This window comes from Pollachius pollachius, assembly GCF_949987615.1.
Source record: "Pollachius pollachius genome assembly, chromosome: 4".
Taxonomy (NCBI): domain Eukaryota; kingdom Metazoa; phylum Chordata; class Actinopteri; order Gadiformes; family Gadidae; genus Pollachius; species Pollachius pollachius.
The window spans coordinates 8,826,446-8,848,474 of record NC_136937.1 but is presented as its reverse complement, the minus strand read 5'-3'; the positions used below and the strand labels follow the sequence as shown (position 1 = coordinate 8,848,474).

The 22,029-nt window shown below is 42.4% G+C and overlaps 1 protein-coding gene across 1 annotated transcript in view; it reads left to right on the top strand.

The window, feature by feature from the left end:
- LOC307075151 (transmembrane protein 132C) overlaps window positions 1-22,029 on the top strand; it is a gene marked incomplete at both ends in the record, with an annotated part of 88,596 nt that overhangs the window by 18,493 nt on the left and 48,074 nt on the right. The window contains one exon of the mRNA XM_079735655.1: window positions 8,127-8,270. Coding sequence (XP_079591781.1) covers window positions 8,127-8,270 — 144 coding nt within the window. The remainder of the gene's footprint in view (window positions 1-8,126; window positions 8,271-22,029) is intronic.

The following is a 22,029-nucleotide window of genomic DNA, read 5'->3' as shown; positions in this document are numbered from 1 at the left end:
ATCTATCGTATGGCGCACTAGGGCCTTCCTCAAATCCCGTATTAACGCCCATGTTACATTGCAAGATTTAGCTTATTATTTGGCTTACATTTTTTAAAAACACGATAAAATAAAAAAATCAGAGCACAACCGTGACATATTTATCTAAAATTCCTGTGTCGTGACAGGCACGGCTCTGACCCTTCCATCACAAATCCTTTGACTCAAACGGGGAAGGGGGGAGCGTTTAAAATAGGACACTGGATTTGTTGTGTGTCTGTTCTCCCCCCCCCCCCCCCCCCCCCACACACACACACACACACACACACTTTGTCACATTGGCATGTATATTCCATTCACCCCAGTGGGGAGCAGGGCTGTCGATAGAGGCTGAGGTGACTGGTGTTTTGGGGCGCGTGTTGCACTGTCACTCTCCTGTATGTCGTCATCAAACTCCCCTCTCTGCTTTTATCTCCCCACATGAGACCGCCGCTCTGTCACGTCGCTCCACGCACGTCCAGTCCCAGCGCTCAGCCATTTTTCCTCATTTATTTTCTGGGGTTACTCTACTGTTACTGTCTCTTAATGCCCAAGGACACGTTACTTCATGGCTGGACCTTTAACAGGGCCCAAGTACGGTGCTCAGTAAGACAGCGAGAACCTTTCCAGTTTGAAACTAATGGGGGCTGACACCACCATTGGAGACCGAATAATATACACCGACACGTTTCTTCAGGTTTTCTTTCAAGTTCGATTGCACTTCCAGTATATTGTCGATCCATCCATCCATCCGACATTTTGCTTTGAGAATCTATACTCTGTACCCGTTTCGATTCTGTCCAAGCTACCCGCTACCTGTCTAGACGTCATACTATACTCCCATCACAACCGGGCCGTGCACCAGACACTGTCAGGGGCAGTGGCTCAAGCAATTGGTTTTCTGCTGCTCGACACTTTAGTATCCCCTGTCGTTTTACAGTTGTTTTATTAGCTGCTACCAGCGTGCATTCCATGGTTTTCTTTTAAATTTGCCAAACTAAAATGTTATTGCTTTGGAACAAGACATCTACTCTTACCCTTTATCGATCCAAAGAGACTGTAGAAGTGGAGCTGTATAGTTAACAACATACAATATCTTGCTCACAAATCCAAAGATACACATCAAAGTAGGAATAGATCAGAACAATTGAATATTACATTTTTCGTTCACAAGCCATATGTTTTACATTTGGACCATTCAAAAGTAAAATAAAAATCCTGTTGAAATGCACAAATTAACGGACAGTGCTACAGTTGGTTCTTTAGCACCATTTTTATTTTATTTATTATTAATCATGCACAGAAAAAAACAATATAGGCATACACAATACACAAGCACCAATATGAATATACATGCAATGCATACAACAGAAAGAAACAGCACCGGTCCGCTAATGAGTGCGGAACGGGGACCGAGTCTGATGTCATTCAACAGCCTATTGTGAGTGTCGACCTACTCTGTTGGTAAAGGATAACTAATGTTAAAGTCCTGCAAAAGTTCCACCTGGGCACCCTTGAGAAGACTGTTGAAACAGAGGTCTAGGGCCACTATGAAATAGCACTGGTGGATATTAGGGGGGAGTGAATCATCAGAATCACAGAGGGTAGCTTCGACTTTGAAACGTTTATTGGAGGAAGAATGTGGTTCTAAGGGGCAACATGATACAACATATATAGTAATAAACTTTGGCTGTGGGGGGGTGCTTATTTGGGAAAAACAATTCCAAAAGTCATAAACATCGCAACCGTATAAGATCATAAGTTCACTGCTCTAATGGTACACAGAACAACAGGCTTATATAGTTAGGCTAGCTAAGCTTATTAGTGACTTATTAACGTATCTAACAAATCTGACTAGCGGAGAAACAAAGACAGGATGGATTTACATAAACACTCACCAGGGTAAGAAGCAGCAGCGAACAAGTACAAACCGACATAAATACTTTACTAACATCGTCATTTACGTCATTTACACAAAACATCTGTCATTTACACTAGATGGAAACTCTATTCCCCTTAAAGTGCCAGTGACCTAATACAGGTAAACTCAACTAAATGTCCAATACTTTTTGTACTTTGTATGTTTAAGATATTTCTTGCCGATGATCCATGGCTGCTTTTGTGAATATTGGCACACGATGAATATTCACAGTTTATACCACCGCCCACTAATTCTTCGACCTTGAAAGATTCAAGTTATTCACATCCCTAAAACAACGACAAATGAAAGCAACGACAGAAGTACATAGGTACATAGTTCCAGACTTTATTGAAAGAGAGAGGGACAGACAGACAAACATACAGACGTACAGGGAGAGAGAGAGAGAGAGAGAGAGAGAGAGAGAGAGAGAGAGAGAGAGAGAGAGAGAGAGAGACAGGTGTCTGTTAGTTGCCTAGAGCTCAGCTTGCCGCCTCCTGTGTGATCCTCTTGATCTTCATATTTTGAGGCTCCGGCCAGCTGTGTTTTGATGCATTTTATTTGAAGTCATCTCTCCTCAAATCTTTAACTCTGCCTCGCTGACATTTTCATTCGACTCATCTCCATGGTTCAGGACCCCGACACGCATTACACTTCTTGTGTTTCGTCAAAGATGGAGTGATAAGAAATAATGAGAAGGGAGAGATGGAGGTGCATCCTTGGAGATTAAACATCTCTGTGATGATACGTTGTGAATTGGAGAATAATCCGTCAATATGATGTGTATCACAATAAAAGGTGCCAGAGCCGCTACATTTTCCGATGATCTATGTTAGGGAGTGTTGAATGCGAATGAACAATACATCTTTAACCATTTTCTCAATCCTACATACTGTGAAGTTAGGTTATTTTGGCCGAATATTAAGATAAGATGTTTCAGGTCATTAAGCTTATGAGCTACAGCTAACCTTGTTATAACAGCGATGTAGAACGGGTGTATGAATGAACCAGCTGCCAGGGTTAATAAGACAGGACAGGAGAGGTCGGAGTTTTTTGTTCGTCATATTACCTATCTTCGTCATTATCTATTATCATAGTGACACTAGAAGCATCTAGAGCAAATTACAAGACCGCTGGCCATAGCAAACGTTGAGTGTGTTTGTTGTTTCTCCCGTGGCCCGGGGCTATATATATCTTGATTGTAAGTGTGGCTATTCTTTGGTGATGGTCAGCATCTTCTCTTATTAAGTTGGACTCAATACACTCTATTACTGCAGGTTGAAATGAGTAGAGCACTTAAGGTAGTGCTCCTTTTGAACATCCACCGCACCACCTACCTACCCCGCCCCGCCCCCATTTAGATGAATAGGTTTTTAACCCTATAATAGCCAGGGAAGCCTTGGACATGTGGAAACATCCATTTAGCCCTGGGTGTGTAGATGATGGAGTTATTGATCGAGTAAGACCAGGGCGATGAGGAGGCGTGATGACACGGTGAACTGGGGTCAACGTATCAAACGGTTTCCCTGAAGACTCATGTGGTCTGAGAAGGGAAACCAGGTAACATGGGTTGGTATATATTATAGGAAAGGGAAGCGTTACTGTTTGAAGTGAGGACTTCGCCCTTAAATGAAGTGCACAGTGTGTGCAGAGAAAGTGGAAACGCCAGCAAACAAATGGCAAATATGTTGCGGTTAGACTCAACACTCAAGGGCCGACTTTGATTGCAGGGGAGGTTAAAAGCAATGTCTCTTAATTCACTTTAAAATAGCCAGACACTTTATTCTCAAATGGTGCCGGGCCAGGAACATTGTGTTGTTTAAATGTTATCACATGCAGTTTGAGCAAATGTCCTTGTTGGTTTCAAATGAATCCAAATAAAGTCTGAGCGTGGGAGAAAAAAGAGAGGAACGGGATATATATATGTATATATAGATGGAGAGAGCGGGGGGGGGGGGAGACTAACCGAAAGTGACACACAGAACTACAATTAAAAGTACCCGAGATGAACCCTGCCCGGTGAGCCCTTATTATTAGATTTAGCGTCTTCATCTTCATCTTCTCTACCGCTGCCTCTGTTTTACCACACCCCCGCTACTTCTAATTTGCTCCATTAATGTAAAGTATAGTGAGAAATCTCCTTCATGGAATTAGCCTTCACCTTATCCTTTTGCCTGTTCCATTCTGTATGCTATGTAAACACTGCAATGATGACTATTAAGTAGGTGACTGACTCAGAACTTCCTTTATTGTTGTTGTTCCACCCTACCTAAAGTCAACCAGCCTCCCCTGCTGTTGGCCATTATATAATTGCATTTTGTTTTGAGACTCAGCCTCTTTGAGGTGATGGTGAGAGTGTGTGTGTGAGTGGAAGAGTTTATGGGGGGGGGGGGAGAAGAGGCAGGGTTAAACGATTAGGCTTCAAGTGTTTGGACATTAAGGGACGTGGTAAACTAAACTCAATCTAAATTATGATTTTCCCAAACTGACCTGGAGGCAATTAAAGTATGGCAACGTGGGATTGGCACTCAAAGTGTATATCGCTGAAAAAAAAAAAAATGATGTTTTGATTTGATGGTTCATGATTTGATTGGTGGTGTAGTGATATAGTTCTAACTTTGTTGAAGATTGTTCCCAATAGATTAAGTCACAACGGTGTTGTTGTTGGTGAGTATGCAAAGTCAACAATCACAAGCCATTTATTTTTGAGAAGAAGTTAAGGAGATCAGCAATTTACTGTAAAAGAATACAAACAGGTTGAAAGGATTTAAATGCTGCTCACTATCGTTACTTTTCTTTTCCGTACAGCTGCACAACAGAAGTGGAGAAATTAGCAATCAATTTTGATTTCATGTCTACCTTAAAACAATAAATAATAATGAAAACTCAAAAGCGGTTTCTCCGTCTCAAGGGTTGCTTTAATTCAAATGCAAATTATATCAACGGCTTATCTTGCATTCCCTATTATTCTGCAATAGAGGAAAGAAAAATAAACCAAAACAAAAATAATTCCCCACTATGGGTCTGAAAGTGAGTCTTCGAGGTGTTTGGTCAATTATGCGTCAGCAGTGCCTGCTGGGCACCTTAAGAGTCCTTTACAGTGAATTCTGCTGAACCTCTCCGCTCAGCCATGTCTGGAAGTGATGGGCTTATCGGTATTAGGCCAGTGTCTGTCGCCAGCCTTGTTTGTTCCATTTGCCTGTGAGCCTTTCTATTCCAGAGGAGGAAGAGGTATCACGGCTCCCTGCTCCCTCTTTCATTTATACATTCCACCTTCCTGGCTCCCCACACCCCATATCAGATAGACAAAGGCCATGATGAGGTCACACAATCACCTCTGTGTGTGTGTGGCTGTGGATGTGGGTGTCTGTGTGTGGGTCTGTCTGTGTGTGTGTGTCCTTGTGTGTGTGTGTGTCCGTGTGTGTGTGTGTGTCCGTGTGTGTGTTTGTGTGTGTGTGCGTGTCTGTGTGTCTGTGCGTGTGTTATTATCCGTGTGTGTGTGTGTGTCCGTGTGTGTGCATGAATGCTTGCTCGACTGCCGCCACCATCTGCAGAGATAGACTATTACGTGTCGCGTGTGACCAGACCATGATTTCCTCCATTCCGCATAAGTGTCATCATAGTTATTTATAATTCCGTCTTCAACATGAACAGGTGAACTCAAATCTCTGAGGCATCCTGGAGAGACATCGTGCTGACATTATCATTGTTAGACCTCCTCAAGATGGGCCCTGGAATGGCACACAGGGTTGAACTATTGCTCTACTATACAACACTATACGATACCATCGTAAATTACCCATGATGCTTTGCCAATGGCATAAAGATGACTTAGCTGTGCGACAGATGTGCCTAACTCTAGATGCTGGAGGATGGCAAAGGACACCCGTGGTGGCTAGGGATGTAAATGTCTTTGCTTCTGTTCAAAGACATTTTTAAAAACACAACTAAAAACAGGGTACTTCGAAACAATGTGTACCAGCAAATGTTCAGTGCTATTTGATTGCTTGATTTGATTTGAGTTATTTAGCATACGTATTTATAAGTTAATGAATTAATGAGTTAATATTTTAATGAATTAATCAAACATGTATTATTATTATTTTATATATTTTTAAGGGCTCTAATCAGCAAGAACACAACTGGGTATTCAAACTCGAACTATAAATAGCTTTGTGGGTCCCTAAAATATAAGCATAATAAAGTATAACAAATATTAGCATGAACTCGCATAGGTTTTCAAATCAAATCGCCCTGAATCGTTTAGAAATGAGAAACATCGTTGCTGTTTAAAATTGGAGCACTTGTACGGAGGGGCGTATTGAATCGTGCTTGAAAGGAGAGATGCAAAATGCATAAGAGATCAACATCAAACTCAGGGCTGGACACGCATTGTGTGTTGACAAGAGATGTTGTGTTGTCATGGTGGCAGTTTATTATTTAAACATCTCCTTTGTTTCATTTTCAAATACATTTGACTTGTGAGCATTTTGACTAGGCAAAGCCACATATATAATCAATAACAGCTTTATATGCTTATAGCTAGAATAATATCACCTAAACAAAGCTTGTTAACAACATACAGTTGTAAATGGACTCTTTGGCTGCCCTACACACACTCAAATACGTCTGCCAAACCCTGTAAAACAAAGGGAAATTGAGCTACTTGCATCATCCGAGGGTCCACAAAAATTGGAAAGGAATAGAAAAGAGTAAATAGAATATGTGGTAAAACGAAATGAGCCAACTCGAGTAAATAGTAAAAATGTGATGGTGGACAAGTTTGGCTTATAATGGACAGATTTGGTATTTATTGTCAAAATAGTTGGATGTGCAACAAAACTGCACTCAGTGTGGCAACGAAAGATGCAGCGACACACACGCACTCACACGAATTGACTAAGTTAAGTTAAGTTATCACAGTGAGTTTTAACTAGAAGTTTCCATAAAAGCATTCCCGTCTGAGATGAATAAAGTACATTGTATCGTTCCTTACATTCGTGTAAACATGGGGGAATTCATCAGAACTGCATCATAGCACCCCAGCCCACCGCCACAAAACAGCAGTTTCAAAATGTTTTTCCACATCTCCTCCATTTCACACTTAACTGTCTCACACTCTCTCTCTCTCCCCCCCCCCCCCCCCCCCCCCCTTTTCGCCGGGTAGAAGTATAGCGTAATGAAGGTGCGGTTGCCGTAGTAATTACTTTAGCCGTGGCTCAGGTGGAAATGGGCCAGCAGTAGTGAGCGAGACAGCAATCGGTATCACTATCATCAGTCTCCTCATCCTCCGTCTCCATCTCCACGTGCTTTTCCTCGAGCCAAGACAGCTCTCCGGCATCTGTATCGGCCGTCATCAACAGCAGTAGTTATCAGGTGATTATTGTACCTTCGGCTGGCCTCAGCGAGGTTCAAAGTAAGACCAGCTCAACTGATAACGACTGTGTGAGCTAGAGTGATGAACCGGCCGAGGTGATCTGAGAGAGGTCCAATAAGGAGGACAGATGGAGGCATGATTGGAAAAAGGGGTTTGACCTGGGCCGGTGGGGGAATGTAATTCGAGTTCACCTTCAGCAAATTAAGCGATAGCTTGCTTTTGTTTGGGACTTGGAGGGTTTTCTGTGCGGATGGATTGAAGACATCTGCTACTAGCGTTAGCGGTTACTCCCTCAGCCTGCTCCGTGACGTCGTCATTTGAACGACTGATTCGGGTTGTTTCTCTTGTTCCCACCACTCGCTGCCTCCTCTCTATTCAGCAGTCGAGGGGGAAAGGAATGCTTTTGATGCAACACTGCTCATCATGAGCAAACGAAGTCAGAGGGGTTGACAACAAATCAAACAAAACACTGTTCATATTTACTTGACAAACAAACAAACCCTGTGGTCAATTGATATCGAGCTGGTACAAATCCCGTTGAACGGGCTCGATTGGGAAGAAGTGACTTTGAAGATTCATCTTGACTTATTTCATTTGAACATTACAAACCTCTGCAATCAATTCAATGTTGCTTTGTGCTTCTTGTTTTACTCCATGTGTGTGTTTGTGTGGTTGTGTGTGTGTGTGTGTGTGTCTGTGTGTGTGTGTGTGTGTGTGTTTGTGCCTGGTGTGTGTGTGTGTGTATATGTGTGTGTGTCTGTGTGTGTGTGTCTGTGTGTGTGTGTGTGTGTGTTTGTGTGTGTGGTGGTGCAGGGTGAAGCTGAAGGACGGGGTGGTGTTCCTTGGGGCCCGGGCCAGTAACCCGGTGGCGTGGACGGTGAGCCAGGACGTCCGCAGCGAGGGCCACAGGGTGGTCACCCTGCACTGCCGCCGGAAGGAGAACAGCTACGGACAGAGGTAGGAGGAATACCCTGTACTACCGACTGCTGCTCTCTCTCTGTCTCTCTGTCTCTGCTCTGTCTGTCTCTCTCTCTGTCTCTCTGTCTGTCTCTCTCTCTCTCTCTCTCTCTCTCTCTCTCTCTCTCTCTCTTTCTCTCTGTCTGTCTCTGCTCTGTCTGTCTGTCGGTCTGTCTGTTTCTCTCTCTCTCTCTCTCTCTCTCTCTCTCTCTCTGTCTCTCTCGCTCTCTGTCTCTCTGTCTCTGCTCTGTCTGTCTCTCTCTCTGCTCTGTCTGTCTCTGTCTCTCTCTGTCTCTGCTCTTTCTGTCTCTCTCTCTGTCTCTGCTCTGTCTGTCTCTCTCTCTTTCTCTCTGTCTGTCTCTGCTCTGTCTGTCTCTCTCTCTGTCTCTCTGTCTCTGTCTCTGTCTCTGTTTCTCTCTCTCTCTCTCTCTCTCTCTCTCTCTCTCTCTCTCTCGCTATATATATATATATATATATATATATATAAATATAAGCTCCTTGCCCCCTCCCTGCTAATAGAGAATTGGTTGTGTAACCCCAAGTGTCATGTTCCAGTTCTTTCTACTTTCATTTCACTGGTCACTAATGCTTAAATTCCGCTTCTCTAAGTGTAAACCCAAAATTTGAACTGGAGCATTTTTGTTATTCGGGCTAATAGAATTTTCCATTAGATGATATAGTTTCGTAATATCGTTTTTTTTGATGGCAACAAGTACAAATCCTACACGTTTTTGTGTGTGTGTGTGTGTGTGTGTTTGTATGTTTGTGTTTGCGTGTGTGTGTGTATTTAAGTGTGTGTTTGTAAGTATGTGATTGGGCGTGTGTGTGTGTGTGTGTGTGTGTGTGTGTGTGTGTGTGTGTGTGTGTGTTTGTGTGTGTGTGTGTGCGCACGCATCTCGGATGATACATGCACCCTATATTGAGAATACACAAAAGGTTCTCACCTCCAGGAATTACAGTGTGGTTCTTTTTTTTGCCCGGTAATGATTGCGTTCCACCCCGCTCTCTGCTAAACATTATGAGTAGCTGAGATATTCCACAACAGAGGGTGATTAAAAAGATAAAACCTTGCACTATGGGCATGAGACCCTGAGCGGCAACTGCGTCGATTTCCTTCTCTTAATATCCTAGCATTACCTAATATCGTCATTAGGAGTTTTTTTTTTGATGATTTTATTGAATCCATATGATGATTATACTACTAAAAACCATTCTGCTGCATCAGTTTAACAATCCTCCCAGGAAACATAGGGTCCTTTCCTTCTGCTGACTTTGTGTAAAGGGAAAGACAAAAGGCATGACCACTTAAACAACGGAAGGGCCGGGGGGCGTCAGCGAGGAAAAGAGAATGAACCGTTTCCAATATGGAAGGATATGCAATTATTATTGGATTTCTACTCAAAGAACCACACTGTGATTGTCATGTCTGTGCGGATGCTTAAACAAACAGCCTAGCATTGTGTGTTTCTCTCTATTGTCTTTCTGGGCCTGTGTGTATTTCTGTTTGTTTTGGTCTCTGTCTATCTTTGCTGTTTGTTTGTGAGTTTTTCTCTGCCTGTTTGTGTGTGTGTGTGTGTGTGTGTGTGTGTGTGTCTCTGTCTGTGCATGCTAGGATGTGTGTGCTTGTTCTTGGATGTGTGCATGGTATAGGTTTATGTCTCTCTGTCTAACTGCATGTGTCTGAGTATATCTGTGCCTTTCTATGCATGTGGGGGTGTGTGTGTGTGTGCATTTGTGTGTGTGTCTGTGTGTGTGTGTGTCTATGTGTATGTGTGTGCACAAAGAGTGTGCATGTGTGTGTCGGGGTGTGTGTGTGTGTGTGTGTGTGTGTGTGTGTGTGTGTGTGTGTGTGTGTGCACTAAGATGACTGTGTATGTGTACGTGTGTGTAGGTTTATGTATCTGCGACAAATTTTCAGTAAAGCATCAACTATTGGCATAGAGACAGAGCCCAGGAAGTCGAATGCCCTGGAACGGTCTGTTATTTCCTGCTGAATGTCAAGGTTACAACAGTGATAAACGATGAGTCGTCCGTCATTTACATACATCTCTTTCATTTACATAAATCTCTGTCATTTACATGCATCTTTTTTCGCACACGGGCAGTGTGTGTGGGGGGTTGGGGGCATTGTAATATAAAACAATTCGCTGGGTGAGGTCAGACGTTTTCGAAACACAATATTATCTCCTCATGATGCCAGCACTACAAAAGAGAAGCACCTTGAGGTGTTGAAAGGATGATCTGAGGAGCTCCTGCTGAGATGATTTGTCTGCCAACTCCTCTGGCAGACAGCCGCGCTTATTATGCCAACCCATGCGGCTGCGTGTTAGCCTATCAAACAATGATTATAACCAATTTCATAATTCGCTCACCGGGAGTTCATGAACGTTCTTTTAGGATAAAATGAGAAATTGTTCAATTGTCAATTCATCCCGCTGGTTAAATGACACTTGGTTGTTTGGGCCATGAATGTCAGCAGGGTGGAGTGACTGTGGAAACCCACCTGGCTTCACGTTCACCGTCTCTATTAAAAAGAACTGAGTTCAGCAACATGGTGAAGGATGCAAGGGGCTTCTTACTTTCCAAACCTCATTTCCTCCAGTAAATGCACAATCAAGCCCTGTTTGACACAAGAACAATTTCCCCCCTGCACCTTCTGATGTCCCTGCCTTTTCAAATAAGGATCGCAGTATCTTTCTCCCTTTCTCCCTGGTTACGATTTCAGATGTCAGGGATAGCATCATCTCCTCTTCTATATTCCCTTTTTTTGCTGATCCAACTCGGCTTTGGACCGCTTCTCTCGTATTTCCTTGCAAGACCTCATTGATCTGGTGGGCAGTATGAAGCCTAGATATTTTACACATCTTTCATGCTTCAAGTTGTACTTGGGTCTATCGGTGCATGCCTGGTCTCTATTATAAATAGCTCCCTGCATTCTGGTTGTGTCCCGGCATATTTTAAACATGCAGTTGTTCAGCCTCTTCTGGGAAAAAAAACAAACCTTGATCCTTCCCTGCCACAAAACTAAAAGCCTATTTCGCAGCCGACTCTTTATCGAACGTTTTTTGCCAAACAGCTCGCCACTGTCTTGACTGCACCGATTTTAAGATAGATTCCAATCTGGTTTCCGTCAGAAGCATTCCACTGAAATTTCCCTTCTCAGAGTCTCCGATGACATAATGATGTCTTCTGATGTAGGTGCTGCTGGATCTTAGCGCAGCTTTTGATACCGTGAGATCAGGGATTCTCAACTGGTGGGTAACGTCCCCCTAAGTGGGTCACTGGGGCATTTTAAGAGGGTCGCAGATCATGTGCCATACCTTTCTTTAGAAAGAAGCCCATGAATTAACTAATGGTTGAGTTCAGCCCCAATTGATGTAGCTTTGTATTCGCTCCAGACAGTGCAGTACATGAAGGCATTGTTGATCAATGCAATATTGGTAAATAGATATTTATACAATTTTAGAGTCTGAACTTAATGATGAATGACACATGTTTGTTTAGGAATACAGATTGCTGTGTGGGCAGTAGAAACTCATTTACATTATTGTTGATTATCTGTAAGTGATTAATAGACATTGAATGACAAATGAACTTAAGGGATTTCTTCCCCTTTTTGGATCAATTATAGTTATGTTTATATGGAACAGAGAGACTATACACAGGCATTGTTAACTCTTATGACTATTGCTGTCAGATTATATGTTGGTGATAATCATATGATACCTATTTGAATACTCAATGACACTCAGTAGACAATCACTTGAAATATTAGTTGATAGCACAGAGAAATCCCATAAATCACTTAGCACACACAGATCGTCATGAGTACATTTCTTTGAGTACGTGAGTACATCTTTACGTATCTTTTGAATATATGCATGCTCACACACTATTATTAGACCCAGAATACATGGTCTCTTTATTCACACAAGGACAAGGTTTGATTAAGGAGCAAGAAGAAAAGCCATGTTCTTCGTTCTGACCCCGCCAAAGTACATGTGGACACTGTTCGCTTTAATTGGAAGGAGACACAGATCTGCAGTTCAATTACATGAAATCAAAGGGCTCATTGTGTAAGGGGATCATTTTATTCAGCTCTTAATGACCTGCGCGAATAGCCCCCAGGATTCTTGTACATGCTACTGTTAACCCAACCTACTGTAATGAAACAGAGGGAATTCTATGATATTATTGCCTTTTCTTTTCAACGGTGGAATGATTAGTTTGGTGGAGAAAACTGACAAAAAGAAAACGACAATACCTATGGATATAGAGTAGAATATCAGTTCCAATATTCTATATATAATGATTTTGTATTATATTAACATTGATATCATATATTTGATCACATAACTTCATCAAGGTTGCATAATCAATTCCTCTTTAAACGTACTTGCTCATATTATATGACCTGAGAACCTTTTCTTTTTTACTCTTCTTGTATCTCTTGTTATGAGGATTATGATGCTGATGATGATGATCATCATCATCCTTATTACTGACTCACCTTCACGCACACTAAAGGGAATGGAGCCCTTGTTGTGAAAGCGCTGTGATGATGCTGTTTAAGGTCACGGGGGGATGTGCTAAACCTGGTGCCACCATCAGCTCCCAGTTTATAAAACAGGTGTGACTGTGTGCATGGTGGGCAGAATTAAATGTGGTATTTGTTTTCTTTTCCTATACGCCCAAAGTAGAGCAGAGTAATTCCAGCAAAGGTGCAGAAAGTGGGAGTCATCACAGTTTTCACAAACTGTTTTGCATCCCTTGTTCTACCCAGCCGCTGTTCAAGGTAAAATGACCATTAGCACAAATTGGAAAGGGAAAATCAGTTGGTCATGGTGAAAGAGTTATTTTTTGCAACAGAAAATGCAAAAATGTTTTAAGCCCACTTACCCACTGTTTTATAATGATGATGAGGGTTTTGTTATTTAGAAAACCAATTCTAGAATGTTAACTTTTTCATTTTTGCAATCAATGTTTAAAAATTAAGAACACAGTTGACTCTAAGTCCGTCCATTCTTTTCTAAGACAAATTTGATGACATATCGTACACATGATATGAGTTGACATATGAATTGCTGAGTCATTACACGATTTAACAACACATGATATGACATCATCTGATATGACATCACATGCCATGACTATAATAATTAATTGTATGTCATAAGCTGCTCATCATCACAATGGTAGCTTAGTCCTGTCCAAGCTCCATTCCTACATTGCCCTGTTTGAGACATTGTCAATTTGCAAGAGGCAAGGTGTTGTTTCAGTGAGTGTCGTCAGCCTTTTTGTGCAAACACACACACACACACACACACACACACACACGCACACGCACACGCACACGCACACACACAAACAAATACACAGAGACACGCTCACGAAAAATGACAACCTCAAATAAACTCTTACATGCAACAAAAGGGAAACACACACACACACACAGACCCGGTGGCTAGTGGTGACATTTGACACAAGGCAAGCTAATGAGCCCCCCCAACCCACCTACATAGACAAGTGATAATAAGCTGTGCCAAATTTCGGCTCTAAAATGTGCTCTTAGAAACGCTAATTAACAAGGAATGCCACACACTCACAAAACCTGCGACAACAATACTCTCTTTCATGTACAATTATAGTCATCTAGAATTCTCATAGGCCTATTCAATGGTAGTGCGGATATGCAACGGATATTCCCGCTGTGAATTAGAGCGATCTGACACAGGGGATTAAAGAGGCGATCACTGGTCCCATGTCTCTAGCAGCCTATACATTCCCAGGAGACGGGGCTTCCAAGCAAAGTTGTCAGGCATCAGCGCTTCTCTCAGAATATCTACACAAAAGGAGAATTACAAACAATGGCCTCACTAAATCACAATGGATTCAAATCTGTGTTTAGAGGTGTGTCAGCAGTAACAAGTGGGTGAAAAACAATCTGGGATTATGTAAGAACACAACTCTTGTCTAGTTGTTCGTTTGATATTTTAATGCAACATTTAAACAAATAAATCCCAAATTAACAAGTCAACAAGTAAAAAAAAAAAAATACACAAAAGACAGTCAACCACTCCCACACACACAAAACCACATATTGGCATGATCAAAGGCAAATCAAACACATTCGCACACACACATACTGGCAAGCAGATGCACTCACGCACACACACTCCCCATGGGATAATGGTTTGAAGGGATTATGCGCATTGTGCATTGAAATGTAATGTCTACAGAACAGCGTGCTGCCTGTGATGCGCTGACTAAAGAAAACATCGGACGACAAATTAGATCACCCAGGTGTTTAATGTCTCCCTGTGGTCTCAAAAGACACATGATACAGAATCTTTATCTATGTATTCTTAATATACACATGATACAGCCTATGTGTCTCTTTAGTCTCAATAGACATATGGTAAAGCCTCTTTATCTATGTATTCTTAATAGAAACATGATAAAGCCTCGTTAACTCTGTAGTCTCAGGAGACACAAGATACACCCTCTCTAATTCTGTAGTCTCAATAGACACGTACTCCCTCTTTAACTCGGTAGTCTCAATAGACACATACTCCCTCTTTAACTCTGTAGTCTCAATAGACACCTGATACTCCCTCTTTAACTCTGTAATTTCAATAGACACAAGATACACCTTCTTTAATTCTGTTGTCTCAATAAACTCACGATTCAACCTTTTTATCTCTGTTGTCTCACACACACATGATACAAGGCTCCATCTCGATCTCTAGTCTCAATACGCACACATAATACAGCCCTCTATCTCTTTAATCTAAACAAATACAATACAGCCCCTCTATGACGATCTCTGTAGTCTCAACAGACCCTCTAACTCTCACTCAACGGTTGGGCTTTCATATAATTATTATTTATTTACCCTCGGAGGACGTACTGGAGTGCACGCGCACACAACATCCCTCTCAGCTTCTCTTTAAGGTCTTTTTTTCTTTCTCTCATGGACTAAGAAACGTGCACTCGCCTTTCACTTTCCCTCACTGCCTCGATTTTCAGACTGTACACCTATAGACACATTATATTCAACCTCATCCAGGCTCCTCCCTCCGTTCAGCAGCACACGACATTGAAGTGCTTTGCGCCTTGAACCACTGTGCTAATTACATACACTATTACAGTAATACTGGAATCCACCACAGAACACACCACACAACCTACACACACACACACACACACAACTAGGTCATTAACATCTGTGCGTGACGCATGGTCGACCCTTAGAATTGAATTGCATTAACCGGATCTTTGATTTAACTCGGGGTTGTAAATGTGGTCCCACCGGTCCACCCATGGGTCTGGATCCATTGATCGTAGCTCCATCCAGCGCCATGTGAGCTAAGTGTGTCGTCCCTCCCTCCCCCCTCATCTGAAAGCTTTCTCTGCACACTTCCCCCGACCCCCCCCCCCCCCCCACTGCTCATGAAGTGAAGAGCCAGGATATCGAGCTCCTCTCTTGTTCAATCTTCACTCATCATGGTTCTGTCAATGAGCTCCGTGCCAAACGACTCCCCGGCACACAACGTGACGCCGCTTTATAGACACATACTCGTTACCGGGGCCGGACAATGTACATTTACATTCAAACACTAGTTCATTGGCCAACCCCGTCAAATATAATCATGGGATTACTTTAAAATTAGACCTCACTCCCTTTATTCAATATTAGACTCAGCGTGTACATCTGCAGCTTTTTTTGATGTGTACACAGAAAAGCATCAAAAAAGTATTCAGCGTGTTGGCGTTGATCATGCCAAGAAATACACGCGTGTCGCTGAGTGGATTTCACACACAGCTTTATACTGTTGGCTGATGAGTAACTTGAGAGGTTGTGTGAATAACTTGTCTGGTTTCCAGTTTGTTTCAGGCATGAAATCACAAACGCATATGAAACAATTTAAGGCCATGATTATGACAAAGGGCTGTATAAATAAACATGCCTTAATGTGGAACTGAAACGTTTGTAAAAGAAAGAAGATAAAATAACGAATTCGAGACATTCAATCCCATCACAATGGGATGGGAATATACTCTGCGCTACTTTGCCCCTGGCCATAATTACCATATCATGAGAATAATATATCATGCTGGATTAAAATGTATCGTACATGCCGTTCCCGGCCCATGTAGACATACTTAATAGGATCTGGAATACCTCGTAGCTTAGGGAGTGCAGTGGGCAGAACAAACGTATAAGTTGAATGATGAGGTATATCACATCGTATTATCATTCATGCAGAGCATAATGCATGAATACATAGCTGCTCTATAGCTCATTATAGAGCAGCTATGTAGTTTTATACCTGAACTGAATGTATTCTCACAAGATAGGATCTTTAATTTGACAGTTAAGAAAATTGTCAATTACTCAATTAATAATATCCTCCGAACAGCAGCCATAATTTTATTGGACTTAAGTCTTTCAGTGTTTTCCAAACACAGCAAGAAGCAATCATCAACAGCATGATTGTATTAAACAGACTACCTCCACTATTCAGCGTAACAGCTGTGCCCGGCTCACCTGGTTGACATTGAAGATGCTTTGGCTTGTCCTGACGCTGTCTCTGTTCCAAGTGCCTTTCTAAGTATGGAGTTATTCCTTCCACTGGTCTATACTTATGTCTCCCACGCTCCACACACTGGGGCTCAAAACATATGGTCTGTCATCCCCTGCTGCCCCCCCCCCCCCCCCCCCCCGGCTTGATGGTAGCTTTGCGCCGCTGGGAAAAAGCATGCGAGATGTTTAACCTGTCTTTGCGTCTAGCATGTTGAATAGGCGAGTATTATCAAAGGGAATCTCTCTTTGAATGCTAAACTCTTCTACACACTTCCCCTAAAGGGCCTTTCCCTTTTTTCTAGTATTTGAAAAGCCAACCTTTAAATCAATACGAGAGGCGGCCAGATTCAAAGACGGTTAATGGGATGGGGTGTCTTTTTTGCCGGTCCGTCTTGAAATCCATACCAATGCTGCTGCAATCCCCATGGTTAAAATGTATACAAATGTGTTACATATTAGTTATTTTCTGGGGGGTCAACAGCACAGCGTATATTTCAGTGTAGCTCAACGCACACTCTACTTCAGTCTTACTTTTAATCCCCCAGCAGTGGATGTATAGTGCTATTCAGGTTCATGCGCCGCTGCATCGGAGTGTCAATGTGGACTAATTGGCGAGGCAGGCTAATGGATTGAAAAATCCACCTGAGAGCTCTGTGTTGTTGGTCTGGTTAATGATGATGATGAAGATGATGATGATGATGATAATGATGATGATGATTACGATGATGACGATGGGGTTGTGGTGGTGGATGGTGGGGGTGTTTTTGGGTGTCAGTGTGTTTCTCATTGGTTGAATGTTTTCGACCAAAGAGAAATGTGTCTTTGGCGCAGCTGTGTGCGTTCCAGTGGTTGAATGTATGGAGTTCAATTTCAACAACTGTTAGTGTAGTAAGAATTTTAAGTAAGTGAAAGAATACAAGGTCTGTGTAAATCTGTGAATCAATTAGCAAATCTGTAGCCAACCTGATCTCAGTTACAAGAATTTGGCCTACACCACACAATACTTTATCTTGAAATGAAACTCCACATTATCAGTGTTTGTGCAGTCTCTGTGTGTGTGTGTGTGTGTGTGTGTGTGTGTGTGTGTGTGTGCATGCACGAGGGTTTGTGGTTTGTGTTTATGTCTGTGTGTGTGTTTGTGTGTCTATGTGCTGTGCTTTATACCAACCCGGGCGCAACATCCTGCTCATCCTCCTAGCTGCGTCTCTTGCGAGCGCAGGAGGAGTGAGGAGCTGTAATCATAAGATGGCTCCTCCATATTGATCAGCCTTATTTCATTTGAACGAGTGGCGCTAGGTGCAGCAGCCAATAACATCTGCACGGCCATACTGATGTAATCATGAAGGCTCCTTAATGGAAACTACCCCCCTCCTCCCACCCAGGCAAGCCCTGATGCGATCAACAATAATAAATAAATAAAAACACCTGATTTATTTACCCTTCAGAGCGCTTGTCATTAATGTAAATCTAAGAACGTAGCAGAGCTAATGAAATTAATCCCGTCTCTGTAGAAGGGATTCGTACTACATCATACGTCGCTGGGGCCATGTCGCTTTGTCTGACCTTTGGCCCCTCTCTCTATTTCTTCCCTCTCAGCCGTCCCGGGGACATGAAGCAGTTCAGGAGCAGTACTAATAGCACTGCTTATACGGTCATAGCGGTGGTCTTGTAGTCCATCTCTGAGAGGCTTTATGAGGGACATATTGCACCTCAACACTTAAAATGTCAGACGAGGGTGGGGTGGCTGTGAGTGGGGGGAGAGGGAGGAGGAGGGGGGCAGTGAGGGGGATGGGGGTGAGGCTCTGGCCTTGAGAGTCGTGTTCACCGGCCGCTCAAAGGGGGGGTCGTAAATCGACGGCCTGGACTCTGGCGACCGTAAAGGAAGGAGTTCTGTTGTCGTGTCGTCGTGTCGTCCTTTGCTGCTGCTCTTCCTCTGCGCTGTACTATTCTCCTGATCTATATATATTTCTCTCAAAAGTGTTCGACCCCCTCCCTCCTCAGATGGTGGTGGTGCTCGGAGGGGGGGGGGGGGGGGGGGGGGTTTGGGTGTAACATCTTCTCCATCTGTGCCGGTCGAAGAGGTTTTGTTGTAATAGAGACCGTTTATATTTTTTACCGACTTTCGACTTTTTCTTTGTTATGGGGAATGGAGAAGTGCCAGTGCTAGTGGATATTAAAGATGGACAGGCTACCTGGGGGGGGGAAGCATGCAGCCTGGTGTTGTTTTATACGGAGATGGGTGATGTGGGAGGGGGTTGATAGGGAAGTGCCTTTGTCACCACCCCTTATGTTGTTGTCCAGCTTAAAAGATATGCTAGTATTTTAGGTGTACCTCTTGAAATTTTGAAAGAGACATTGTGTGTCCATGGAATCAGTGTCCATATACCTGCAGACTCTGTATTGACCGTCATGTGACTGACTTGTGGAAGGCAGTCTACTCAAGTTGGTCAGCAAGTCAAACATTCCTGGTTTACTTGTAAAAGTAATATTCACACCCATGCAGCGAATGGTTTATCAACTGTAAGACACAAGAGGCACCCAAGGAAAAAAAGGCACATTGAATGGCACTATTCTTAAATACAACGGCTAAGGTAAATAATGACTGCTGTCAGGAAAATTGATTTGGGTTGTCACTCGGTTGACAGGGAGCCGCGACAAGCCAGCCCTGATTTTGTCACGACCATCTTTGCCAAAATGTAATCTCTGCATGGTAAACGGTAATGAACCGTTGTAGCATGTAATATCTGAAGTAATGGGGATTCCTTCATGTGAACTGAATATATAAATGCTTCAAGGAACTCAATTCCAATTTCCCTTTATCATTCCAAAGGTTGTGTGTTGTGTCTATGTGTCCTGTAATAGGTCCCTTCTGTGTAAAACATCACTGTATGAATAGATGACCAGATTACTACCGCTTCTTTAATGTCATGTAACGCAAGGTCAAAGTCGCTGACATGGATGTAAGCAACATCCAATCAATTGAATACATATTCATGCCATTCTGTAACCCTGAATGGCCTTTTAAAATGTTAAAACATTTAGATGTACTCCATTTATACAAAAGTATCATGCATGTATTTCTGCTCTTTCTTGCAATTTTTTCATCTAAAGGCTTCCCTTTGAATGTAATTCTTGGCATGCAGCTAAATAATGTATAGTGTATAAGAGACGCACTGTGACTGCAGATATTTCAAGTGTTTATGTAGATTTATTTGATCAGCGATTCAATATTCGTCCGGATACCTAACGATTATCTGAAGCTTAAACTTATCGAATCAATATGTTTAAGCTTCAGATAATCGTTAGGTATCCGGACGAATATTGAATCGCTGATCAAATAAATCTACATAAACACATGAAATATCTGCAGTCACAGTGCGTCTCCTTCCCCTCTGCGTGAAGGAAACGGAGCCAGGCATCGGCCACAGCAGAATCCCCGGTGTTTTTAATCAGCCGATCGTAGTTTCTCTTTTAATTTGTAAAGCAGTTCATTAAAACAAATGTGTTCTTTTATTGACGCAAATCCTCAATATCACATAGCACTCTGCGCACGCCGTTGGTGGCTCTCGGATCCGCTAATTGATCCGCGTCCAACTCCCCTGACTTTTTTTGGTTGTTGTGATGAAGCCCCACAGCAGCACTGTAGCGTGTTATTCACCAGCAAAGCGAAAGAGAAAATACACAGGCTCCATTCTGGAGGACAGATTAGCAGAAAAATACAAAAACACGGTGCACTGTTAAATTAACATCCTGTTATTATTAGAAGGTCAAGATTTTTTCATATATTTTGCCCTTGTTTAAAACCTGCTAAATATGTGAATAAGTACAACTTTAAAGAAGTCAAGTGAACTCTAACTCTGAACTCTTATTGTTAAAGTTATTTAATTTTTATAATACATTTGCTGCCTTTGCTCTATTGGCACCGTTCATTTATTGGTTTAATTGTATTTTAAATGCAAATGCATGTCCACATTTTAAAGTCCTGATTACCTTTGTTTCTGTTTCACTGAAACCGACACATTCGGTGAGTTACTTCTCGGCTTTGACACTACGTTTGAGCGTTCAATTGCAAAGTGTTCAACTATCTGTGCATTCGTGGCACGCGTGATGGAGACGGAATACCTTTAATCAAAGACTAACGTAGAATTTGCCTTAACAAGGTCAGGCTTGTTCGTCAGCCGACTCAAAGTGTAGATTATCCTAACGTAGATATATCGGCTCCCAGGATTAAGTGAGCCCCCACAACATTTGCATTCTAGCAGCGCATGAACAACTCATAATGTGAACTTCCCAAAGGAAATTGTACATTTCCTCTGATTGTTTGCATCAGTAATGTATGTAGTGAGTAGCCTTCTGAAAATCCTCCTCTCCTCTCTCTCTCTCTCTCTCTCTCTCTCTCTCTCTCTCTCTCCCTCTCTCTCTCTCTGTGGGATCCTGAGAGGAGGGGGATGTTTGGCAGATTAATGAGGCAGGGAGGCAAGAGCGTTATGGATGGGGTCATGGAGGGGTCATGCTCGTATTAACCTTGTCCAGACAAACCCATTTAATGGACTGAAATAACAGCACACTGTGCGTGTGCCTGTTGCTTGCGTTTATGGCAATTTGCTATGATGTACTGTGTGTGTGTGTGTGTGTGTGTGTGTAATTTGTGAATGGGGTTGAGTGTGAAGTATTTGACCTTCTGTTCTTGAAATTAGTTAATGTGCCTCAATCAGAATATAGGTCATCGTTTACAAGTTAATGTCCTTTTACATAGAACGTGATTATTTGTTTTTCCCAGGTCAATCAAAGAGTCTGTACACGTATATATGCATGAACACATACGCCGCCAATTCTGACAGCAGTAGCCTGCTCATAAATCTGTTCAACCAATCGCAAATATACACACAGTATACACACAAAATAAACAAATGCTTTACATTGGAATGAGGTTACCAGACCGATACTCATAGACCTGTCATTGTTTAGATGCATATAATTATTCAAGGTTTCCTCAATGCAGAGTGAAATGGGCGGAGGTTGACGTCCAGCTCCACCTCTCCGGACCTTGTCGAGCTGATCTGGTTTTACACTTGCCAATCAACACAGTAATGGTTAGGGTTACGGTGAGGTTTAGGGGTTAAAGGGTCGAACACTATGAGACGTTAAAAAATGTGGTTTGGCCTGAAAGTT